At 31.7% G+C, this 27,798-nt stretch overlaps 1 protein-coding gene and 1 pseudogene across 6 annotated transcripts in view; one reads left to right on the plus strand and one right to left on the minus strand.

Moving 5' to 3' along the window:
* Nucleotides 1–27,798, plus strand: part of IMMP1L (inner mitochondrial membrane peptidase subunit 1) — a 59,637-nt gene that overhangs the window by 5,905 nt on the left and 25,934 nt on the right. For all 6 annotated transcript variants that reach the window (XM_011362549.2, XM_011362553.2, XM_023532063.1 and 3 more), the window contains exons 2-4: nt 2,725–2,837; nt 24,795–24,928; nt 26,520–26,608. In XM_011362549.2, coding sequence (XP_011360851.1) covers nt 2,774–2,837; nt 24,795–24,928; nt 26,520–26,608 — 287 coding nt within the window. In that variant the 5' untranslated portion in view covers nt 2,725–2,773. The remainder of the gene's footprint in view (nt 1–2,724; nt 2,838–24,794; nt 24,929–26,519; nt 26,609–27,798) is intronic.
* LOC111741297 lies at nt 4,320–6,477 on the minus strand (annotated as a pseudogene).

Consider the following 27,798-nt stretch of genomic DNA (forward strand, 5'->3'; position numbering starts at 1 on the left):
TAAATTTTAAAAGATAAAATAAGCAAATCATATGTCCTGTTTTTTATTAACATTTCCTAAATGACCTCACATGGAAATAGTGAATTACCTTTATGTGTGAAGATCATTTTTCGTTACTGAACATTGGAACATGTTCACTTTAGAGCTCTAGTCCAATCTTGATTCTCTAATCAAAGTAGTTATGTTAGCCCTCTCAGCTGGCTAAACGTTTTGGGCCCTGACAATATATGAGTTTTCTAAGATAATAGAAATTTTCTCTGCCATCCTGTTCACTTCCTCTGAGCCTTCACCAGAATCTCAACATCTCTTTCTACCAGTCTCTCCAAGGCAATATACCAACAGTCTCTTTTTTATTTTTAGTTATTTGTTAACATCAACACACTACTTCCCAGTTCCAAAATTTATATTAATTTCCTAGGACTTCCATAACATTTCACCACCACAGAGTTGGTGGTGAAACAGCACAAATTTACCTTGTCACAGTTTTGGATGGCAGAAGTCCAAAATCAAGGTGTCGGCAGGGCCATGTTTATTTCAAAAGCTCTAGGAGAGAACCCTTCCTTGCCTCTTCCAGCTTTTGGTGGCTCCTCTGGTTTGTGTCAGTGTAATTCCAGTCTCTGCCTCCGTTTTCACTTTGTCTTTTTCTCTGTGTCTGTGTCCTTTTCTGTCTCCTATGAAGACATTCTCATTGGATTTAGGGTCCACCCTAATCTAGTATGATCTCATGCTTATCCTTACCTTAATTGTATCTGCAAAGACCCTATATCCCAATAAGGTCACATTCTTAGGTTCTAAGTGGATGTGAATTTGGGGAAAGTGGGGAGTACTACTACACATACTACGGTCTCTTGTTAGATAAGTAAGGGTACTATATAATCTATGTATAATCTTTAAAAATTTCAAAGCTCATGTATATTTCATGATGAGATTGTTTTACAATATACTAATACCGTTAGAGGGTGCTGAATAGGGGAAGCATTTTTTTTCATACTTTATAATACTATTATTAGAAGTGAGGGATTATTCAATGTGTCCTTGCTTTTTAGTGAGGGTATTGTACACATGTGCATGCACAAACAGCACTAAAGTTCTGTTGACTTGAAAAAGTTAATTACTCAATATTCACATCAATGTAGTAAGATCTTAAATCACCTTTTTATTAGAATAGTGGTAGTCTCAAATTGACTGGAATTAAGTTTGTGAGGTTATATTTCCTTGAGATTTTGGGTTGTTTCAAGATTAACTCCAAAATGTTTAATGAATTCTTCAAATATTTAAATAATTCAGAAGAAAAAATATTTTTGCAAGTACCAGCAATGCAATTTAAGTATATTTAGTTGAGTCCTCCAGTCAGGTGAGATTGTTAAGATCAAGCACAGTGCCTGTAAATGGATGAAAGAATATATTTAAGCAGACTGGTGTTACAGAAAAAAACTCACTTTTAAGAGTCCTAAAATTAAAGGGGAAAAGATAGTAGGATCATAAAGAGAGATTGAATAAAATAAAAATTGGGGTTGAAACAGTAAAGAGGGAAGATTGGCAGAAATGAGCAAGTATCAGAAAATGAAATGAACAATAGCAAAGGCAAGAAAAAGGATAAGAAGAAGACTTTGAGAGCAAAAGATAAAAATAATGCCATGAATAGCTTACTGATAAAGGATAGAAGATTAATATATCAGAATTTCTCTCAGTTTCAGTCAAGTTACTAGAGAATCACCATAGTCTTGATATCATACACTCAAGATTCTCATGGCATTTTCCTAGAAGAAAATAGGGTCCGTTTTACATATTAAGTTTCAAATAAATATATTTTTCTGTTAATATATTGATATGTGATACCATATAATGTAAATTAGATATAATTACATATTTTAAGATGACTTCATATGCTGTTTTAATAGCAAAAATTTAGTTTTTGGTGTAGATGATCAACTGTCATGTGTAACTATATAAATAAAGCAAACTTAACATTTCAAATAAAATTGGAGAAAATATTTTTCTCAGAAGAATTGACTTGGAGTCATTATAGTTGAATATGAGGCAGATTTTGACATCAAAGACAGTATTAAACATGTGTTTTGCCTTTGTCATGTTATAACTAGTCACAAGGTTTTTCAGCAATATTGTATGCATTCTTCCTATTCAGTAAATATCTGACTCATAAGTCTTAACACACTAGCATTACAAACTACTTCTCTGCTGCTTCTTTGTGCTTAAAGTTGACCATAGTTATTCATACTGATATTTAGAAATGAATGGTATTTCCTTTCCATTACCTGCAAATTGTTCAGAGGAATTCGATATATCAGAATTTGATATATATGTGGTTGATATATCAGAATTTGATATATATGTGGTTGATATATCAGAATTTGATATATATGTGGTTGATATATCAGAATTTGATATATCAGAATTTGATATATATGTGGTTGGCTTATCAGCTTCTTCAAGTGCATGAACAGTTTTCTCTAGGTTGATTGATATGTCACACACTTATTTTCCTCTTCTATTTTAAATTCCCTCATAGATAAAGGACTTTAATATTCTTGTTTTTAAAAATCATTTTATCCAAAGTGTCATTGAATGTTTGAATTCAAAATCCCATTGGCTTGCTAAAGAGGAAGATGCATCTTAACTGAGAGACATTTAGTCATATATTAATTCAACTCAACATGGATGAGAGAAGCCTTTAACTAATATAATTTTGATTTTTGGCTTTAGGAATCCTGAAACCAGGGATCACGCATATTTGTTTTGAAACATGCTTTAGATGTTTTTTTCTGGAAGCCCTGCAACTGTCCTAAAAACTGAATGTATTGTGGAACAGACTTATGGTAAGTGGGCTTTTTTCTTCTTTTTTCTTCTGTCCGTTTGATGTTCTAGTTAAGTCTTATGGATGTTGTAATGCTGCTCCCTGCTGGACATTATAAATTTTTAAAGTTGGCACTTAATAGATGGGCAAATAACTGGTTAGCTGGACTTGCTAAGGAGAGGAATCCTTGGTTGCATTCACAAAAAAACATCAGAAGCAACTCCATTATCATAATGAGTCTTACCATTGCCATTATGTTGATATCTGGAGCGTGATGAAAGTGCTGAGAGTCTTGCTTCTCAGTTTCATTGTCGGCTTCCTGTTTAGTGTCATCTAAAAGATGTAACAAACATACATTGAAGATACTTGTAGGTAATGGACCTTTTATGATTTCTTAAATTATGTGTGTGTTTATGTTTGTAATTTTAGTCAGTTTTAAAATTATTATTATCTCCTAATAAATTCCCTGTACTTTTGTTTTTCCAAAGGAAATGTTTAAAACAGCTCCAGTATAATTTAAATTGGGCATTGTTAGGCCTGTTTTGAATGAGTCACCCTACATTATATTTTATACAGTGGACTTTAAGTGTAACTCGTTTTATATATCCATCCTATAATCCAGCAATCATGTTTTCTAGAACACACAGTGAACGATACTTACAACAGCATGACACTGGGTTGGACCTCAAGTGTTATGTCTGTGTCCATCCTAAAATGAACCCTCACATTGTATGCATACACAGATGCTCCCAAAATTGTTTTAAAACACGTGAGAGTTAAAGTTGTTTTTCTTCCTACTTTTGAGCTAAAATGTATATTTTTGGAGAGTACCCTGCATAAAATTATTGCCTGGATGTAACGTAGATTTTTTTGGGAAAGTAATCATACATTTCCTTCAACAGAAGAAAAAGTGTCATAAACAACACTGAGCTAAGCAAAGATTTAACAGGATAACTGATCTTATACTCTTTAACAGCCTGATACTTTTTTGATAGCCATTGGGAAAACCTGTGAAATCTACTTTTAATTAGAATTGTGAATTAAGCATGGTAATTTGTTTCTTTATATTAAAGTATTGCAATAAAAATTGGAAATATAGACCAAGAAAAAGAGAAGCCCTCTCTTCCTTTTCTGTAAGAATATGTTATTTCAGAAAACATATTTAAAAATTTTTATTGTAAAATATAACATTGTGTAGAAACATAAATGTATAGTAAAATGAGTTAAGTATAAAGCAAACATCCATGTTATAATAGATCATTACTGGCATCCCAGAAACCCTTGATATAATCTTCCTTTTCTTTAGAGGTAAACAAAATGTCCTGATTTTTATGGTAAGTATTTATATAATTTTTTTGTATAATTTCATCACTTTTATATGTATTCCTCAGCAGTGTGTTTACTTTTTTGTCTCTTTTTAATCTTTATGGAATCATATATATATATATGTGTGTGTGTATATATATGTATGTATGTATGTATATAAATTTTTTTTTGGCAAACATTTTTATATTTTTATTGGAAATGTTTTTGTTATTTTGCGTCAGAAGGGTACGTACAGAGATCTCAAAAGTAAAGAGAGGGCTGTCTTCAGTGTACTGGAGAATTTAGGAATAGGAGGGCTTGTGAGGAATTTAGATGTAGCAGTGATCAGGGTGGGAGCAAGGTGCCTGGGGACAGGTTTGTGGTATTTCAGAGTAAGTAGTAGGCTGGAAAAATGGCAGGAAGGGACAGCGCTCTTCAGAAAACGGGATAGGCTAGAGGTGGAAGACATTATGCTGATGGCGCCTACCACAATGTGGTCAGAAAACAGTGGGGGAAATCAGGTGAGTTATCTAGTCTGCACTGCCTGCAGGTCCCTAAACCTGATGCTGTCACAGTCCTCATATTGTATCTCTTTGAATAAGTTTCAGGGCAGAATCTCAGAGCCCCTTCTCAGTAGGGAGAGAGGCAATCCTGCTGCTGCCACAGCCACTGCTCAGCCTGCTCTTCTGCATGGTGAAGGGTGGAGGAAATTCCCGATGATATATGGCGCAAGTCTTGCAGCAGTATAGAAGTCCAATTGCAGGAGGTCCTTGAGTACATTTTTGGGTCCAGGTCCTCAAAAGTCACAACTCATGGAGTAGAGCCCGTAGAATGTGGCTTTGACATTCAGGTTGCAAAAGAGGTCTCGAGGGTTTTGCTCATATGTGTTGAAGGTGATGAGGGTGATGTCTTTGCTGTGCTTGGGCTTCTCCCAGCCTAGGCTGTAAGACAACACCCACTCCTGCTGGGGCTCCAGCTGTGTCCCGACTCCTGCACCATTAGGCATATGTCATCTTTTAACAGCTGGAAAAAGTCTTTGCTTTCTACTGAGATCCCAGTGTTAGCATTCCACTTAGTCACATGTTATCTTGGCAGGTGGCAGCTGCAATCACACTCATGAAAGGTGGTTAGGAAGGTGGAGCTCAGGTGCAGACCCTAACTCCAAACTCATAGCTCATGTTTAATACTGACCTGTGCCTGGAGACTGTAGCTACCTTCATGCTTCCCTGTTGGTACCCTTGACTCTGGTGCTGTTCTGCGGTGCTGGCTAGGGTGCCAGATGGTATGGGTGGGCTGGCTGGTGAGCACTATTGTCTGGAATCATATGTATTCTTTCCTCCTTTACTCAGTATTATATTTTAAAGATCATCTATGTAGTTGCATATAGTTTTATTTTATTCATTTTCATTATATATTATTCTTTGGAATGAATACAACAACGACCTTTTATTTCTTCTATTGTTGGTGGATGTTTGGGTTGTTTCTACTATTTGGGTATTATAAGTGACATTGCCATGAACGTTTTTTTCATGTGTTCTTTTTTATATGTGTCAGGTGGAAAAATTAATATATTTTCAGCTTAAAGAAAATTGATTATAGTGGTATTTTAAATTAATTTAAGTGAGTACATGAGAAATTTGTTATAAAGTCACATTAAATATTGGACAAAATTCTGAAATGATTATAATTTCTTTCGCTCTAAGCCTTAAATATAAGTAAAGTGGGCCATAGTTTGTGGTAGTTTAAAGAAATAGTATACATATAGGTAGATAGATATAAAACATAGATATAGGACCTAATGTAATAGCTCTGTGTTTTACTTTATTAGCACATTTATTGTTTTCTATCATGTTATGTTTTCTATAACCATTTTACTGATGAAGAAACTAAGGAGGGCTAGAGGGATTGAGTCACTTGAACAAGGATATTTAGCAAGTTGGAGCTAGAGACCAGACCAACCTGTATACTTAGCAGTTGCAACTTAAAGAAAACAAAGTGAAAAGTGAAATCAAGATATTTTCTTGAATGTGTCCAGCCATTTAAGTGGAAAATTTGCCTGACTTGCTTTCAGAAATTATCAGATATTCTTTTGACTATTAACCAAGAACTGGCTTAGCACAGGGAATATTATGTTTAAAGTACCCAAAATGTTATTGCACCTTCTCACAGTTCAACTTTCAAAAGTAGAATATTCTAACTTTGAGAATTTTACTTCGAGTAATTCCTCATCTATTGGGCTGTTGTTAATGAATGGTATATTTCTCATCTGTTAATTTTGTGGATAATTGAACCTTTTCCTTTAATGTGCCAAAATTTGTTCTGTAGGAATGTTTTATAAGATTCTTCTAAAATCTGAAATTTACCCTTCTGTTTTCCTAAGCAGGACAAACTGAGTATAATTAAAATTTTTATTTTGTTTTGTTGGCTTAGAGTCGTCATTGTGAACATGAGTCATTTCACAGAATTTATGTGATTTCCTCAGAGATTGTTGTGCTGTGTAGGACTGTTCTAAATTGTACTAGACTGATAAGCTTTTATGTCCTGGGTACTACTTGTGATGTGTTTTGTTTTGTTTTGTTTTGTTTTGTTTTGTCTGTTAGGTAATTCTTGTCTTTTGCTAGCAATGCGTTAATGTCGACTCTAATGTTAAAATCGGCATTTGCCTAACATTATAGTTTGCTAGGTGAGAGCTTAAGGATGGTTCTGCCCTATCTTCTAACTAGGGACATATATGGCAGCTTTTTAAATTTTACATTGAAGTCTGCAACTAGACTAGTCACTTTGTTTCAGGGGACTGAGATTATTTTACAACTAATTTCTGGATGATTGAAATGAAACATAGATTGCATATATTGGTGTATTCTTATTTGGGGAATAAAAATTATCATGTACATGTTTTTTTTTTACAAAACAGTGATATTGAAACTGGATTTATTTAAGGATTCCTTCAAATAAGAAGTCCAATGGACTTAAGTGGTTGTTTTTAATTATAAAATATTTGATATGCTGGGCAATGAAATAAAAACAATGTATTAGGTGACACTACCCATTGAAAATGGCAGTCATAAAGATTAAACCACCTTTGAAATGATAGCTTTTTAAAGGAAAATATAGAAATAACATGAATTTGGCTTCAGGAAAACATTCAGTTAAAAGTGAAATGCATTTGACTGCTTACCCAATTATAAACTGTTGAATGTGAATTAAAAAATACTGTGGAGGGGTATGTTTGTTTTTAGATGACAGGAGTATTGGGAAGATAGACAATTGCTATCCTAGGGCAATAGGCATAAATATAATTTCTTAGTGAGATTTTTTTTTTTAATTTGAAAATTTATTTGCTCTTAAACTTACTAAGTCAACAAATTTTACATGCGCATTTAGGGAAATAAAAGAGTTTCATGTAGTTAGTTTTTTTTTTTTTGCAATGAGAACATGTTTGAGAATTTGCCTTATGAACAAAATATCTTGGAGCCCCAAAGAGAGGAATAGCTTTTTCTAGGATACATCTGAGATCCGTATGTAGTGGAAGTGCAAAATGACACAACTCCCATAAATTGGCAATTTCTAGAAGAAGATCAATGCATTTACTCATTTGTCTCAGTACCAATTATGGGAATTACAGATATACTTGTGTACTTATAAAATGACATGTATGGGAGTTTTCATTGTCACTTTTTTTTGTAGTAGCAAAAGATTGGAAACATCCCTACTGCCTACTAGTAGGGTACTTGTTAAATAAACTATGGCATACCGATACAATGAGATACTCTACAGCTGTAAAAAAGAATGTTCCGAATATGCGGATTTGGAAAGTTTTCAAACATACGTCGTTATTTGAAAAGAGCAGAGTTCAAACAGTGTATAGTAAGACTACTTTTTGTGTAAAAGGGAAGGGAATAAAAATATGTTTTTAGATTTGCTTACGTTTGCATAAAGAAAACCTGGAAGGGTGTACAAAATATAAATCCTGTATGCCAGTAGGTAAGAAAAATAGTAGATGAGACTTTTACTGTATATCTTTTAGTTTGTTTTAATTTTTGAATATGTGAATCTGTTGCTAGTTAAAAATAGTTTTATTTTACTTGTAAATCAAGTGAGAGAGAAAGGGCAAGCCTACCATATTTTCCACAAAATTAGCCAATTTTAATCCTTTATCTCCAGAACCTGGCAGATAGTAAGCACTGAATAAATATTTGTTATACAAATGAAAAATGAACTCTCTAATCTTTTGATGATCTCTTTTAGCTTATTTCTTAAAGCATTTTTTCGATATGAGAAAAACAGCATTGTAAATTTGTTGATTCTAGTATAGAAATAAGGGAAAATATTTAAGTGGGAGATAATAAGTTATATAGTTTATTATCATGTTATAAAGTTTCATTTAATTAATATGATATTGATATTAAAGAATGAATTATATTTTCTTTATCTTCATTGAAAAGTAAAAGTTTTCAAGAGATTCCTATTAGATAATAAGCTTTTATAACAGAAGCTTATGAAATTTGAGGGCAAGGGGAGAAATGGCAAACATATTTTTTATATTGCTTTTTCTTCTGTGCTACTTTAGTTTCCCATATAAGGACAAAATTTCAGTCCTAAGACTATATATTAGACTCTCTATTATAATAGCAGTAGCAGAAGCTACTCCTGACACAAAGGCCAGATATCTCTGAAAATATGGTACTATAGGTTGGGGAATGGGAGGAGGATAATAAGGTAAATGGCTGTTACTCCTCCATTTATAAGAGTCCATGATTTTATCTCAGCTACTGAGTTGAAAATTTGATTATTCAAATAAGCAGTAACAGAACTCTTGTTTTTTTTCTTTAGATAATATATATGTCAGTTCCTAAATTTCTCATGATAAAGATTTTGACTACCTTTGTATGTCTGTGTATTCGTGTATAAAACTGCCTTTTTAAAGAAAGCTGTATACAGAAAAGTGCACATATTATAAGTGGATGGCTCAATGAACTTTTTAGAAGCCAAATACACTGATGTAAGCAGCACCTGGATAAAGAAAAAGAACATTATCAGCACTCTAGAAGACACCTTCATGTTCCCTTCCAGTTCACTATTTCCCTCCCTGCACTAGGATAACCACTACCCTGACTTTTAATAGCATAGTTTTGCTTCTTTTTGTGTTTCGTATATAGAATTTACAGTTTATATACATTTAGTTTCCTTTGCTCAGCTTTGTCTGAGATTCATCTACATTGTTGCATATAGTTGTACTTTGTTTATTTTCCTTGCTGCATATCATTATATGACTATATCACAACTACTTTTATCCATTTTGTCAATGGCCATTTGGGTGATTTTCATATAACACTACTATAAACATTCTAATACCTATCTCTTGATTAATATATTACATGTTTCTTTAGAGGATATATCTAGGAGCAAAATTACTGGATCATGAGTATATATAGATATACAACTTTAATACATATTGCCAGTTTTGTAAAATGGTTATACTAGTTTATACGAGAGTTCTAGTTGCTCCACGTCTTTACCAACACTCATTCTTTTCTCTACTTCTTCTATTTTTCAAATTTTGGTGTATATAAAATAGTAAATTACTAATTTTTATTTTCTAGTTCCCTGATGATTAATGAAGTTTAACCCCTTTTCATATGTATTTTGCCTATTTCATTATTCTCTTTTGTGACGTGCCTTTTCACTTGCCCACTTTTCTGTTGTTTTATAGATGTTCTTTATATATTTGGAATATGAGTCCTTCATTGAATAGGTATTGCAAACATTTGTCCTATTCTGAGGTTTGCCCTTTCATTCTATTAATAGCACTTTTGATGAACAGATGTTTATGACTTTAGTCTCATTTGTCATTTATGTTTACTGCTTTTCACATCTTGTTTAAGAAATATTTGTCTACTCCAAGGATGTTCTGTGTTTTTTCTCTAAAAGTATTATCGTTTTACCTTTTAGATCTGTAATTTTAGACTGTATTTTTATGTTAAGAAGTTTTGTTCTGCTTTTTAGACTCAAGAATCTATATCTCTAGACAGAAAAAGGTGGTAAATTTATGATAATAACCATAATCATGCACTTTTTACAAAATACCCCTTAAGAAAACTGTGTTTACCTAATTGCCTCAACTGCAGCTTTAAAGTAATGCTTTATTTTGTTTGCCTTGAAGAAGAGTCTACAATTTCTGAGGTGGTAAAATAAATGCTATTATTTAATATTTTTAACATACTAGTATTCATAAAAATGTTTAGCCATGAAATAAAAATTTGGTGAAATATTTACAGGTACAATCCCAGTTATCTCATTTGGGTATAGTTCACGCTGTTAAAGTTCACAATATTTAATTGAGGGAAAAGTTAAGTTTTAACTTTTATGACCAAAGCAATATGAATTGCTCCTATTATATTTGAGAATTATTTTGATAAGCATCTTTTTAATTATTTTGATATTAAATAGGTTTTTTGTGAACATTCATTGATTACAAGTTATGAATATTTATAAGGCCTTCAGTGATACTTCATATTATTCAGAAATATTTGAGATATATGTTTGATTATGTGCTGTTATATTGCAGAAAGTGTTTTTATATACCCTGGTATTTTAGTTTTAATCTTGTCAATTTATATTATTAACTTCATGATTATTGTATTACTTAATTTTACATTTATATTTCTTAATGAGAGTAATTGCTTATTTAAAAATGTATTTTGTATCTGATCACAGTGCTGAAATTAAAGAAAGGCGATTGACTCTTAACTAAGCACTTAGATATTTTTCACTGCCATCTAAATTTTTTAGTTTAAAGCATCAAATTAAATAATATTTTATCCTGGCTTTTATTTTAAGTCATGCATTTATAAACTGAAATTCAGATAAAAGATAGTTTCAAAATAAATTCAGTATATTACTTATGAGTGGAGCAACACATTAGCATTGGGTTCACAATAGATCATATCGCTTTTATTCCATCTTACAAGCTTAGCAGCACAAACAGAATAATCAACATATTATTTGGCTGTCATCTGCTGAACAGAAACCAGAGATCACAAGGAGGTTTTCCCTAGCTGTGGTGATGGCCTTTTTGTTCCAAGCCCCCATCTGGGAGGGCCATGGTGTGTTATCATATGGAACGCGGGGTTTTCTGTAATCTGCTTAGCTGCACTGCAGTTTGAATCTTCATTCCATGTTTGTGTAATTTATAATTTTAATGAGACCATGGCTCTTGTGGGCTTTGAAATATATTAAAAGCTCTTTTGTGCATATGCTTTTGTTCTTGCTTAATAGGCTCAGTGTATTTAAAACTGATGAATTTTTATTCATGAATTTGGATGTCTGGGGATTAACTTAGACTGAATATCATTGCTCTCATATATTGATGGTTAGAAAGTTTTTTATTGTTATTATTCTGTTTGTTGTGTGTGTGTGTGTGTGTATGTATGTGATACTTGTAACCAGAAAGGGAAAGAAATACATAATTTTAAAAGGCCAGAGGAAAGTGGCATGACTAGGCCATAAAGAACTAATTTAGATATTATCCATCTTATTTATTGATACTCATATTTTGTCTTTAGTCTAAGTATTTTAGATAAATATTATAAAGGAATAATTATGAAAAAGCAACTGTTAAATACTTTACATGCTGTTGTCTATATTGAAATAATATTCCAATATATGACAAAGGTAGACTTTGTAATTTAATTGTATTATATCAATTGTCTGTGGTCATACTAAATCTGCCATTAATTTTCTTGAACTAAATTAGGTATATGTTTTATATTTTAACTATATTTTTTCTTGTTTCTATAAAACTTTATTACTGTTTTTTTTTTTAACCCTCACTGATGTCTATAGTGCAAAGACTAATGGAAAAGCAGCTTTTTAATAATTTATAAAAATTGACTTTTTCCTTTTGCTAAAATTCTTAAATATACTAAATACTTCAAATCTCTGTAGTTATTATGATGTATTTTTAAAATTTGAGTATAAACAGTTATATAGCACCTTAGGAAAAAAATGGCCCTTACTAGATCCAGACATGTCTTTTGAAGTTGCTGTTTATTGGAGTCAATGAGAAGTGCCACACAGACCTTCCTAGTCTTTTATGAAGTTGTCCAAGATGTATTTTTTTCTAAAAACCTATGCTTTCTGGATTTAAAGCGTTTTTGAAACTATAAAACATCATTCTTCTTTTGGTACGTGATAGTCAGCAATTTGGTTGGTCCCTTCTTCTCCCTCACTACCCTTAAGCTAGAAATATGAATTAGTTGCTAAAATGACAGCATTTTGTTCTTTCTTTACTAAATTTGTCTATCAGATTTAGCATTGGAATGCTTTTTCTTCCATAACAGCCCTCTGCTTTTTTAAAGTTGTATAATTTCAGTTAGCTTAAGAATATGTTATTGAAATGTGTTATCTGCTAAAGCAGTGCTGTCCAATAGTATACATGTATGTATTTTATTTAACGCACTGTATCTAAAATAATGTTTTCAACATGTAACAATATAAAATATTTTATTTTTGTATTAAGTCTTCAAAGTCCAGTGTATATTTTATACTTAACAATACATCTCAATTTGGACTGGTCACATTTCAGGTGCTCAGTAGGCATATATGGCTAGTGACTACTTTATTGAACAATATAGCTCTAAAGTATTATATATAAATATATAAAGTATTATATGTAAACAAATGCATATATTTTTGCATTTCTCATTATATTCTAGTAATATTCTAATATTCACTTTGTAGTTGAAGTTACAGTGTTTTTTATAGCTCTACCACTGATACTGTTGGTGTATATCTGCTTGATTAATACACAAAATCAGAATTATGTCACCTGACTCCTGAGTACTTATCAGATATTATATAGACATGCTTAAAGATATTATGATGATAAGGCGATAATGGCTAATATAATGGATGTGGTATGTTCCTCAGCAGTTGTGGGCAAGTCAGACTTTTCAGATAAGCCATATTTCAGGTATACCAAGGAGCTTAGTTTTACAAGAATCTCATGGCAAATCTTAATACTTTTTAAAATACAAAGTTGAGAATTCCTCTTCGCATTCTTAGAATTTTTCTGTATAGGTATTTGTGTGAATGTATATGAATCCCTTTTCATATGAGTTTGCTTAGAGCTAGCTAGTATAAGTTTAAAATTAGAAAAAAAAAGCTAAACATAAAGTAGTGCTTTCTAAAATAGCTCTAGGATGCTATACATTTTAAATGCTCTGTATATATTCAAATAGAAGGAGAAGTTGCTTCATCAAGCACTTTAAAAACATATAGTTAAGAATTATAAAACTGAATTATAATTGATTTGAATTGATTCAGCTATCTTAAAGTAAAAAATGACTCAGGTGATTTGTATAAAATGCTGTGGTATTTTATAAAAAGTAGAGAAATTCTTATGTGTAATTGACATTCTTGTTCAAGTATGCTTTAGAGAGAAAATTGTATGTTCATGAGATCTTTGAATTTTTTATATTTTCTAAATTTTGAGAGAAATGAACTAATTTTTATGTAATCTATCTTTTATGTAGATATTGGCTGATATTTGTATTCTTTTACCAAATTTTTATTGACTTCTATCTGTAACTTCTGCATTTAAAGTGTTGGCACAAAATGTTAAACTTTTTTTTAAACAATACCTCTAGTTTCTTGGAGATGATAAATCCATCCATTGATTTCCTAATTTTATTATGTACACAGTGAATTGTAATCCAAGATTACAGCAAACAAGATGTTAATTTCGAGCCATAATCTATGTACATTTCAATTACAGAGCATGATTGTTATAGAAGCACAGAATAAAAAGGAATAACATTTGTGCTATCCTCACAGGAGCTGTCAATAAAAGATGTAATAGGGGATTTAGGAATCTGGAAATGGCCAACTAATTTATGTGAATCTATTTTATTTCAGCTAGAAAGACCAAGCTCTTTTTCGTCTGCACTGCATATTGCAGAGCACAGGCTGTCTATAGAAAACCAGGCGGCTGCATATGGATAGTCCCTTGATATCATTCACTTGCTGTGTAATCTTATTATGCAAAGTTCTAATCTTCACCTAGAATGAATGCCTCTGGGTCAGAATATAGTCATATCAGGGTTTTTGAGGTCATGTTTTGTGATCCTTAGCTTATTCTTCTAAGTAGGGCTGGGATTTAAAGGGTATTCCCCAGACACTAGCAAAGATAGACAGCAGAACCTGCTGCCTTTTTGGAAGACAAGACCAACATGAGGTCCCTGGTAGGATTAAACTTGATTTGTAGCTGTAGGATTTTTTAACAGATGTATTATTGGACAGGGAATAGGGGGCCACCAGCACAGCAAAATTGAATCACGACTGGCATTCTCTGGGAGTTTGCTGCCTGCTAAAACAGCAGCTGCATGTGGATTTGACTTCTTTCAGGTGAAGCGACTTCCAGTCATTTGGAAAGGATGGGATGAAAAGGAACCTTGGTGATAATTTTGATGTCTGCAAGATTTAGTACCAGTGTAATGGGATTATCGGTAACACCTTCACTGCAGAAAAAGCCACCTGGCGCTATAACTGGCAGCAACTGGGAACTAATCCTTTCCCATCTCTTGGATGTCATTCATGAAGCTCAAAGCGATTTCTATCCTGCTAACTGTGATTAATTTTATAAACAACAACAAAAAATAAGGTGACCAAAGCAAAAAATATGCTTTTTATTAATTATTTAAAATATGTAGCCTTATAGGCTACTTGACTTATAAATGTATGTATGACATATATAAACCATAAACTATGTATGACTTAAAATTTACTAAAGTGTTCAAGTAGAAAAATTGATTAATAATGTCTTTTATACTTTTTCTAGTTGAGTGATGTAATGTATTTGCTCTTGGTGAAGATTTATATTTTAGATTAAGTGTTAATTTAAATATTTTACTGTTCTTTTGGATATAAGGCCATTATCAAGAAATTAAATAAATGTTTATAGATATGAGGAATTGGAATAATTTGTTTTGTCGTACATTTTATCTCTTTATGAGTGCTTCGATTCCTGCTGATTAAATGTTTTAATGATATAAGAATAGACACATGTTTTTGATAATTAAGGTAATGCTAGCTCACACTGCTAATGAAAAGGGATCTTTCTTTGTGAAAGTATATGATCTTAATATGTAAAAGTCCTAAAATAGTTAATATTACTGAATAGACTTGTTTTTTTAAATTAGAAATTCTTAGAGTATTCCTTTAGCATGTGGGGGTTTAGTTATTTGCTCTAGAATCATGTATTAGTTAATTGAAGTTTATTTTTTTAAGCATTTCAACTAAAAACTTTATCAAGTACTTTGTTTAGAGGTGTTAATTATTTTAATATTCTTCTCTTACATGGTCCAGAATAAACTGAGAGAAAATGAAGTGAAATTATCCCATCAGTCACCCAAACAGTATGCAACATAACTGCCAAGACTAGAAAAGATAATTAGTGTTGTCAGTGTTATGATCCTAGAGTACTTACTTTTAAAATATTTATTCATAGAACTTGATTTTTACCTTATGTTTTTTGATTTAGTAGCTTTGTATTTTAAAAAAACAGATTAGAAAACCTTAATCTTAATGTTTTTAAACTGTACTAACTAAATATAGGTGACTAACAAAATACTTTTTGAAATTGTAGGAACTAAAATGTAATCATCCATTATGTATAATATATTGATTTACTTGTAGCCTTTGTTTACATATAATATATTTTATGTTCCATTTGAAGTCTTTATTAGAAAAATCGAGAAATATAATACAATAAATTTATGTAGAGATCTTTGGTCAAACCTACCTAGCAAATTTGTCATTCTTCATGAATTTTGTTTTAACTGAATTCAAGCTATTCCAAAAATGTATTTCTTCCTTTGCTGTCACACTTAAAATGAATGAGAAAGGTTAATATTTCTACTGAATTGCATTATAAAGTCCTTTATAAAGGACTTCTTTAGCATTCTATTTGTATTTTTACTATTGGACAAACTGTTTATTTGAAAATTCCACTATCCTGATGAAAAGATCTAGCTATGAAATGAGTGGTCTAAATTTTTTTTCTTATCCTGATAATATAATTACTTTTATTTTAAATATAAAGTATTTGGTTTATGTTGAATTTCAAAAGTGTATTTTCTCAGGGTAACTTTGTAAGGTAGTTAATAATATTATGTAATTAGTTTTTAAAAGTAGCTTTCTTTACAAACAAAATTTTTCTCAAAGCTTTTATTAAACATGGTCATTATTTACTTTTCTGCTTTTTAATTTAGCTGGTTACTGAATGGGTCATGAGAGTTTGTATTTTTTCCTTTACCATACAGGGCATTATTCTTGTTTGATTAGAGATGGTTATTTCCTTGGAAAGTCCCAAATAAACTCATCTTAATTAAATTCACTGTAAACATATGAAGACTTCTCAATGATATACATTGTTTTCAGCTAGATATAGGTTGCTTGAATTTAATATCTTATTGATAACTTATAATAACTTTGGCTTATCTTTAAAAGCTGCAATACTAACTTAATTACACAAGTGACCTATAATGATGTCCTTAAGAATTAAGGAAGGTATTTTTAGAAATAAGAGAAAGAGATATAGGGTGAGAGAAATGAGAAGAAAACATTTTTTAAAAAGATTAAGTCAGGTGTAACGAAAGCAGAATATGAATCATAGTAATTCTTGATTATTCAAGAGATAAATTCTTTTTTCTCTTTTGGTAATTTATGAGATTTAGTATCATACTAAAAGACTGTGCATGAACTGTAGACTGGCACAGTGACAGGTAGTCAGTGATAATGCTAAATGATATTTTTTCCATTTGAATGCATATCCTTCAACTATAACTATTGCTTGTACAATTTGTATATTGTTCTGAAATAGATGGATTATATAGCCATTGGGGGATTATTAGTGGATGTATTAGATAGTTTTGATATTTCATTGTTTGGAAGCTGGTACTTGATTATATTAAAAGTATCAACTGCTTATGCTATAGAAACAAAATGAGTTGATTTTTGGATATATATATATAAAAAATGAACTTCAAAAAATAACATTGGCTTTTTAGAAATCACTGAAATGTTAGCATTGTAAAGTTTATTTGATGAAAATTTATAGAATTATCTCAGAGTTAACGTTCAGTTTAAAAACAATGACTGGATAAATTTTGTCAAGTTTTTTTGAAAGTATTGAAAATGTCTCAGATGACAACACAAAGTCCTTTACTGGGCTTCCTTTCTGGGGGCTTATTAAAACTACAGATTCTGCAGCCTTGTTCCCACAGATTGTCATTCTTTAGCTCTATGATGAGAATCTGGGAATTTAGATTTTGAATTAGGTTCTCAGGTTATTTTGATGCTGCAGTCAGACTTAAAACAGTATTCACTGCTTTAAACCTTAAAGTGGTGGCAATTATTTTCTCTGGCAATGATTCAAAATAAATAGGTTTAAATAAAATCTTCATAGATTATGGGGATCAGAGCTCCTTGAATCTGCGGTTCTAGAAAATAAGAAAATACCCTCTGCAGAAATCTTACAGTAGATTTAACATTATAGATTTGAACAATTCATGAGCAGCGTTGAAGATGATTTTCAAATGGCAGGAATTTGAATTACTTTGATAGAGAGGCTGCTGTGTGAGTGAATTATTTAGCTATTGAGCAGAGTACATCACTCAGCATCCATGTCTTAATGAGTCTTTGTTGTTCTTTCCTAGTCACAATAACTTCCATTCAGGGTCTGAAATGGACATATATCTTTCAGTTACTTTATATCATCATAAGAAAAAAATTATTTTGTGTAGGTATTTGTGAATTTGAGAAATCACAGGTGTCAGGAAAGTCTATTGTTTTTTCTTGTCCAAATGAAGGTATGTAGCAAAAGTATAATGTTGGGATTTGTCTTATACTTCACATCTGCTTCTCTCTCCTCACCTTTTCTTAATGCGAGCACTTTAAATGTTAATATATTCACTAACTGTTCCTCTTATTAAAACAAAACAAATTTATGATATTAATCTCTTTGATCGGCTGCTTATAATTTAAAATGAATGAATTTCTGTAAACAGGTAGTCTCAATTAACATTGATATTTTACATTTTTTTTTCCTATTTCTGAAAAAAGTGCTCTGTCTTCTTTCAGAAGGAAATTCACATCTGAACCATCAGGTGGATGTTTCCTTCGTGTCTGAAATTACTTAGCCTGCTTCTGTGGTTAGGTCTAAATCATAATCTTAGGCTTGTGCCCGTATTCTGAGAGACTTTGAAGAATGGAAGAATCTCTAGCTTCTTTTCAGTTTCTAGAGTTTACTCTGCTTCATGTTTTTAGCTAGTTTTAACATTAATTAGTTCAACCTTTCTCTTTCCCATGCTTCTTTTATACTTTCCAACATTTTTTTTTTTTTTAATTGAGTGGCAGTAGAGCATAATAGCAGGCTTTAGAGCCTAACTGCTTCATTTTGAAATCTGGCTCTGCTGCCTAGAAGCTGTGCGATTTTGAATAGTTCCTTAACCTCTCTGTTGCTTGGTTTATCTGTAAATGAGATACTTAAGTTCTCATAAGGTTAGTTTAAGAATGAAATGAGTTAATGTAATTAGAACAGTGCTTGGCACATAGCAAAAACTACTATTTAAGAATTTGCTGTTACTGTTGCTGTTGTTATTTTGGTTGGTATTTTATGTGTATTGAAAGAAGCCATTATAATACCTACATCCCAAATTGTTTTTTCTAACTTTATGTTATAGGAAGATATCTTTTTATCTATAATGTAGGTAACTGTCGAAAGTAGGTATCAACTTTACTTCTTTATGCCAGCATTATATGGAATTTTACTATTTTAAACAGAGCTTCTTAAAAGTTTTCTGGGTGAATTATTGTATACTTCTTTTTCTATATTATGTGATAAGTCACAGCTTTTAAGTTTCTTTTTCTTTTCCCTTAGTTTTTCTATTAATTATTTGATAGAGAACATAGGCTCCCCTTTGTAAGAATTGTTTTTATATATTAATGACTCAGTTTTTAAAAAATATAAGTGTGAAAGGGAATAAAAAGTAACAAATTCTGTTTCCTGAGTAGAATAAGAATTCATTGACATTTGGGTTGTCTATAGTTTTGGGATATTATGAATATAGATGCTATGAATATTCTTTTATATATCTTTTGGTGAACAAAAACATTTTTTTTCTGTGGCATATGTACTGGAGTAGTACTGCTGAACCACAGGGTATGTATTAGATTATTAGATACTGCCAAACAGTCTTCAAAAGTGGTAGGGTAATTTCATCCCTTCACCAGCAGTGATTGAGAGGTCTAGTGGCTCCATATCTTTTTCAGCTCTTCATATTATTTCATTCTAATTTTAGCCACTATGGTGGTTTTATGGTAGCGTCTCTGTGGCAAATGATGATGAATGAGCTTTTCATATTCTCATCAACAATAGGATATCTTCCTTTGTGAAATCTCTAAGTTTTTAGCTTAATTTTTGTTGTCTTTTTCTTAATGATATGATAGAATTCTCTGTATATTCTAGATGTGCTTTGCCAGATATGTATCTATTTAGATATCACTATATCTATCTAGATAGATATAGATATTTTCTCCCAGTCTGTGGATAGCCTTTGTTTTTTTTTAAAGATGGTTTTCATACACAGAAGCTTTTAATATAATCAAATCAATTGGTCTTTTAGGGTTAGTGTTTTTGTGTCATGTTTAAGAAATATTAGCTTTACCCACAAGTAATGAAAATAATCTTCAATTTCTTCTAAAAGTTTTATTGCTTTATCATTTTGTTTATATCTATCTATAACCCATCTCAAATTAATTTTTGTATTTGGTGAGGTTATGGATCAAGGTTTTTTTTTTTTTTCCAGTATGCATACTTAACCAAACACCACTTACTGAAAGACCATCCTTTTCCCACTGAATTGGACTAAAACCTTTGTTGTAAATCAGATAGCCATATATGTACATATGTATTAGTCTGTTTCTTGATTTTGTTCCATTAGTGTTTGTCTAGAATTGCCCCAATATAATACTGTCTTACTTACTGTAAGCTTCTATGAATATTAATATCTGAAATAAGTTCTTCCAGGTTTGTTTTTCTTATTGTTTGCCTTGACTGTTCTAGGTCTTTTGCATTTCCATACACATTTTACAATGATCTTGCCATTTTCTACTGAGGAAGAAAGAATAGACCACTGGAATTGCATTGACTGTATAGATTAATTTGAGGAAGAATTGTTAACACTGAAAATTCTTCCAATCCAAAATGTAGTATATCTTTCCAATTGTTTATGACTTATTATCTCTCAGCATTGTAAAGATCTTATATGTTTCCTTTGATTTTGTCTTAAGTATTTGACATTTTTTGGTGCTATTATATATATTATCTTAAACTTTAATTTTCTAATTGGTTTTGCCAGTATATAGAAATTCAGTTAACTTTTGCCTACTGATTTTATATCAAGAAGCACTAATTCATATATTTATTATTTTTCTATGTAGAGAAATCTCCTATGTTTATAATGACCTTTTTTTCCTTCACAGTTATCTTTTTTAGTGAATTGATATGTTTTATCCAGGTTTTGTAATTGTTCTGTTGTTTTCACTAAGAAAGTTTAATTTGACATGAACTACTCTGTCAAAACTGTCTTTGAAGCCCTCCTCTTGTCTTCTTCACTTCAGTGTTCAGTCATCTCTCTTTTTCCCTCCTTTCCCCCTTCTCATCAGTAGTCTCTCCTCATCATTAGCCTGCCTTCCTATGGGATTGTTACCATTGCCTCTCAAGCATGTGCTACTGTGTTTTTATATTTTAAGAAACATGCTCAATACTATACTCTTCCTATTACGCTTTTGCAATGGTTTTTAACTGAGGGCAGGTTTGCCTCCTAGGGGACATTTGGCAATGTCTGGAGACATTTTAGTTTGTCACAACTGGGAAAGGGAGTAGTACTGGCATTTAGAAGCCAGGGATGCTGCTAAAATCTTACATAAGATAAGATAAGATAAGATAAATCTTGCATAACATAGCTGCTTACAACAAAGAAATCTGGCTCCTCCTGAGGATGGAAACTCTTACCTCTACTGTTTAGCTTGCCTTCATAGTCAGAGTTTTCCAAAGAGTTGACTGTATATGTTGTCTCCTTTTCCAAATCTCTCTTTCATACTTTTAAAAAAGTTTACATATTTTTTCAGGAATTACTCAGCTGATTTTTTTAAAGGTCAAATACTACTACAAAGCTTATAAAGAAAACAGTAATATTCTCCTAACACCCCATGTATTTAATTACATAGTGTTGGCCAGTTAGATATAGATGGAATGAAAGTAGCTTTTCCTGGATAAAAAGAAAAATTAGTAGAGAGTAAACTCTTGATACTTTTTCCTTCTTCTTGCCTGTAAGTTGGATGTAGCAGTTAGTGTTGTTAGAAGATAAACCCCTTGTTTAAATTCCTGAGTTTTTAGTTTTCTCATTTTCAGTAGAATATAATACTCACTGAGATAGGCATTATCTTTTCATGACTTTCCATTTGGGAGACTTCCTTTCAGAGCCAAAGCTCCAGTGTCATACATGTCCACTTGGATATCTCACAAACATATCAGATTTAACATGATCAAAATTGGACCCTTCATTTTCTACCCCACATGTGGGTATGAATAGAACTATGTGGATAGATCTCCATTTACCCATTTACTCAATCCAGAAACTTGAAGGTCATCCTGTTCTTTCCTTTTCCTTGCCATTGAATATGATTCCTAAGTTTCTTGAATCCATCCATTTATCTCCATCACCACTGCCAACACTGTGGTTGGTCTAGCCTAACTGCCCGTCCAATAAACTGTAAGCTCTATAAGGGCAGGTATCATGTTCACTATTGTATTTTCACGGCGGAACACAGTATCTGGCAAGTGGTATATTGTATCACCGGAGTCCTTATGGAAAACAGTTGACACCCTCAAATTAGGATAATTCAAAGACGACTTATTTACTGAAGCTAATTACAAAGTTGTGTGCACCTTTCATCTGTATTAACAGTATCTTCTTGCTAAGTGGCATGTTTCCTCTTGTTTTATAATACGTCTTCTAATATCAGATAAACTCATTTTTATTTTAGTTTTAATATGTAATATCCATTTCACTACTTTTTAAGATTTATTCTCATAGATCACATTTTCAAAGCTAATCTTTAGGACTTATCCCCACTTTTTCTCTAATTTTATAGTTGGAGCAAAGTAGTGTTTAGACAACCTAGTTAACTTTATAGATAATATTTATTCTACGATTATTTTGTTATTCTGCTTAAGAGTCTGTTTGAATTAATAGAGATTCAGTTATAAAGTGTTTTTACTTTAAAATAGTATTATTTATCGAATTCTAAAAATCATTCATTTTTAAAGTTCATCAGTTATCACTTTAAGCCATAGTCCTACTGATGGGAGGAGTTACTTTTCATATTACCTGAAAGAGATAATGAGAATACTTTTTAATGTTACTGAGAATTTCTTTCTTCAGTGCCTGTGACATTAACATGTTTCTTCAATAACCAAGAACCTCGGTGGTCTTCTGTTCATTATTTTGAACATAGTAATCATTTTGTCATATTGAAAATGTGGAAGGTATAGGAGATTTGAGTTCAATACTCATTCATTAAATCAGGCAGACAAGTCTTCTGTTTACTATCTTCTTTGGTAGGCTCTGAGGATTCAAGAATGAATAATGCACAGTCACTGCCTGTAGACATACAAATATAGTATGTAATAAGGGAAAAGATATAAATAATATAGTGTGGTAAGTATTTTAATCAGTGTGTGTTTAAGGTCAGTGAGTGACACAAAGCAGAAGTAATATTTCTTGGGGGATGGTGTCCGAGAAGCCTTGATAGGGGAATAGACATAGTAAATGTGAACTAGGTGAATGAACTGATAAGTAATAAAACACTAATAAAAATATAGTCCTGCACTGTGGGCTCAAAAATTCTTTTCTTTAAAGATAAGTTAGTAAGAAACTTAGACACTTGAAAATAAAACTGATGTTATGAGATTATACAGTATATGCTGATTGCCAAGTGAATGATATGGTAACTAGCATTTTTTGTGTACTCTGCTACATATACACATCTGATCATATTTAAGTAATCCTCATTAGCTCTCTGAGATAGGTATTGATATTAAGCCCATTTACAGATAAAGACACTGAAACTTGCAAAATAACCTCCTGAAGGCCGCACAGCTAAAATGTGGTGGAGCCAGGACACAATCTCAGATCAACTTCAGAAACAATGTTCTTAATCTTGAAAAAATGAACATTGAGAACTCTAGGACTCTGGAGGAGAAAGAAATCTTGCCTGTTGGGAGCATTTGGAGAAGAGTTACAAATTAGATAGATGGTGGGTATCATGAAGAATATCTGAGGTGTGAGTGTTGGCATAAATAAGTGTTTACTGGGCAAAGTTTACTTGAAGAACAGACCATTATGATTGAGCAGTCAGTTCATGTAGGAGCATCAGGGAAGATCAGGTTGGAAGTTGAGGATGGGGTTGGGAGCCATCTGTCAAGGATCCTGAAAATGAATCTTAAGTAATCTGTGCTTGATATATAGATAGCTGTTGAAGTTATGGGAGCAGGGAAATGATATTGGTGGGAATCAGTGTAACATAATGGTTAAGTTCTTGACTCCATTTTCCAATTTTGTGATGTTCAACCTGTAAGTTTACTACTCTTAGACTCCTTTTCCTTATCTATGAAATGAGCGTGGTAATAATGTCTGCCTTACAGAGGTTAATTTGTAAAGCTTGACAAGTAGCAAATTTTGAGCAAATATTAATTATTATTTATTAATTATTATTATTATTATATTTTGGTAAATTTAATCTGAGAACAGTGCATAGTAGCCTTAGGCTATTAGTTGAGATGTTTGAAACACAGATGTTATAGGTAAATAGAAAGGAAAGGACAGATGCTACAACTATTTTAGATGATTATTAATCTTTTAAATTTATATAGCTTTAAAATATTTGATATGATTCTTCATGCTGTTTCATAGTATTCACGTGTTTCATTACTATATCAATAGTTAAGAGCTGGCAACTGAATGGAACTTTATAATTTACAAAATACTTTGTATAAAATTACGTGTTACTGAATTTGATTCTCAACCATTCTTTGAGATATTTCCATTTTATTAAAACTGAGAGGTTAAGTAATTTATTGACAATCACAAGTTAATAAAAGAACCAATTTAATACTTGAATTTCCTCACACCTATTCTAGTGCTTTCTCCTTTATATCGTGATAAGAACTGATGTATAGCAGGCAACAATATGAAAAACTATTATTAGTGCTTTAAAAGAGTTAGTATCTTTTCATAGGTATCTGCCTTAATACCAGAAAATAACCAGGGCATGAAAGGGGACAGACAAGTTCAGAATCTACTAGTTATCTAACTCATATATAAACCTAGTGATGTTTGAATATATTCTCCTCAGTAGATCAAAATATTAAGTGGCTATAATTTGCTATTTAAAATATTAGCAGAAATAAAAATAAGCTCTTTTCTGCATCAGACTGTATTAGACATTTAGTACCTTCTAGGTGATTGGAAAATATTTTACAGTAGAGCTATTTCTTAAGTGTTTTAAAATAGTATTGTTCATGAAACTTTTTGAAATTTACCATCAGGCCAATGGTGGCAGAGTCTACATAGAACTATGCTTCGTCGTGCTCTGGGAAAAACCTTTCGACTTGTTGGCTATACTATTCAGTATGGCTGTATAGCTCATTGTGCTTTTGAATACGTTGGTGGTGTTGTCATGGTAAGTTTTTACATTCAAGAAAATAATCACGTTAAATAGTACTTTTTTAAATTGTAGGGAAATGTGTTTTTTCTTTATAATTGAAGTATTTAATGAATGAAGTTTGACTGTTAAAATATAAAATCTTTCTAAATTTTGGGATGTAAGAGAATGTGTTTATATTGGCATTGATATAAAATATAAGAACCATTATTTTAAATGTGATTCTGTTTTGTTTCTGACAGGGGCACAAGTGGCCCTATTAATAGTTTTTTTGTTTTGTTTTGTTTTTGTTTTTTACCATTTTTTGGATGCTACTTAATGTGTTCCAGGATGTATTTGATGTTTTACACTTATTAACACATGTAATCTTTATACTCTGTGTGATGAAACAGGTTCAGAAAGCTTAAGTAATTTGCTCTAGGTCCCACAGTAAGTGGACTTGGAATTTTAACAGTTATCTCCAATTTTCAAAACTCCTACTCTTAACCACTGTGTCTGTTATTAAAATAAAAGATTATTCTGCCTTGTATCAATACTAAAATGTTAAGGCTACCCCCTCCACCAGTGCTTTTTCTTAATATCGCATTATGAATCTGTCAACCATGACTGTACTGATCTATTGTCATGTAAACGAAATAACTGATTGAATGTCCAGTCAGTGGGTTTTGTTGTTGGTGCTGCTGTTTTTATCAGGTTTACCCTAACAGATTCATAGTCATAAAACCTCGAGTTGAGCTGGCGTAATGCAAATAAATATATGTAACTGAAACCCCCTTCTTTGATTTTTAAAGTTTACATTAGTACTTCCAGTGGGCTACAGAGTAGTAAACATAAACTTTCATTGTGTTCTTTACTATTTTCTGACTAGATAGGAAGTTTTGAGTAGAAACTTTTATTTATGTATAAGTGGACTAATGGAGACTTGTATTTAGATTTTTTAGGTGGCAATGATTATTTATTACAGGTTGAGGTATATATGAATATTGTTTTAAGACATACCAATATGAAAGTATTAAAGTCCATCTCATAATGCCAGTACTTTTCAGTAGAAAATATAAGTTGCAGCCACATCAATAAGTAAGCTATTCTCTGGGAACAGAAGGAAAGGCATCAACTCATTGAGAATAGTATGATACCACTTAATAAATCACCATGGACACTGGATGATATTTGACAACAGTAAGAAAATAAATCTGTCATTTATTTATTCAACATATATTTATTGAGTATCAATTTCATGCCAAGCACTGTACTTAACCTTGGTTATTCAGCCGGGAACACCAGAGACAAGGTCCCTGGCCTCATGGAGCTAGGAGAATGACCATGTTGCAGGATGGCCAAAATCTAGAAACATAGATAATATTATTTTATTCATGTATTATAATGTGATATCAACAAACCATTTTTAATATATTTGCCTATATTTCCAGACTTGGTGGCCACTCTGTAGAGCTGAACTTAACCTAAGAGCTGCCAGCTTATTATGAATCATCCTCCAAGCTTGAAGAACCATTTGCTTGATTTTCTTTCTTTTAAGCCTGCTTGGATGATTGTATATTATATTAAAAAAGGTTTTTAAATCAAATTACAAAATTACCTCTCTTTTCAGTGTTCTGGACCATCAATGGAGCCTACTATTGAAAACTCGGCTGTTGTTTTTGCAGAAAATCTTAGTCGACATTTTTATAGTATCCAAAGGTAAATTTCTGTCATAGATATGTTACATTTATGGTGAAAGTGCATACACATTGTGTCTTTTCTGCAGTTTCTTCACTTTATCTTTAAAAATTCTTTTGTAAATAATAAAATTAATGTCCCACTAGATAAAATTTTCTCTCCATTTGAGAAATTTTAATAGTTTCCCTGACATGCATAGAGTCTTGGGTCATTATGTCCTTTGCATAATGACCCAAAATAGATAGCTAACCCTTTTGTAATGTACATTCAAGCCTACTTTACTTTTTTTGTGGGTGGGGGAGTAGAATGTTTTGAGTCAAGAACTAGGAACTTAGGAACCATATTACATATCCAAATTATTGGTTTGATTTTAAAAATTTTAAATCTTGTATTTCTGTGTATGACTGACTGTCTCTCTATAGTCTGTGATGCACACTTGGTGATTTTTAGACTCTAGCACTTTATGTAGCTGGGAGCCAGGAATCTTATCTATTATGAGTCTCCTGGTTAATTAAGTTGAAAAACTCCTTGGAAAACATTGTTTGCCACTAAATCTTCTCAAATCTTATTTTAAATGTTGTTTCCAGTCCTGTGCTACTATTTATTCTACTAAACTTCATGAGTATTATTCCTTCTGATGGACATATTAGTAATTTAATATATTTCCTCTGATTCTCTAAAATTTTGAGTCCATTAGTTTTTCATAATTCTGAAAAAATTTATACCAGTTTCCATCTCTATTAACTCCAAATTTGACCCACTTGAGCTGGGCTCCTAGAACTCTTTTGACAAAAGTAGGTTTAGGCACTTGTCTTTCATTATTGACCTTTTCTGTAGTCTGTTTCACATTCATCAGGAATAGTATAAAACTGTTCTTTGCATTTACTGATCTTTCACCATCTTAGATTCTATAGATAGAAACTATCTCTTGGTCAAACTATATGGTCTGGCATGGTCCCTAGGTAATTCTTCAGATCTTTTATCCATAATAACTTCAAGATACCTAATTAATAGATACGGAGGTTAGAAAATAAAGTTTACATGACAGGTTGTGTTCTGGCTTCCTTTTCTTTCTAACTTACATCAAAATAACATAATGCAGTCTTTAAATTTATTGGAGATTTAGCCCCACTGTAGCATGAAGACAATCTTTTGCTTTCCATGCTAATGACATAATTTTACTCTCATAGTTCTTGAGTACTCTTAATAAG

The sequence above is a fragment of the Pteropus vampyrus genome, unplaced genomic scaffold (genome assembly GCF_000151845.1).
Source record: "Pteropus vampyrus isolate Shadow unplaced genomic scaffold, Pvam_2.0 Scaffold76, whole genome shotgun sequence".
NCBI lineage: Eukaryota > Metazoa > Chordata > Mammalia > Chiroptera > Pteropodidae > Pteropus > Pteropus vampyrus.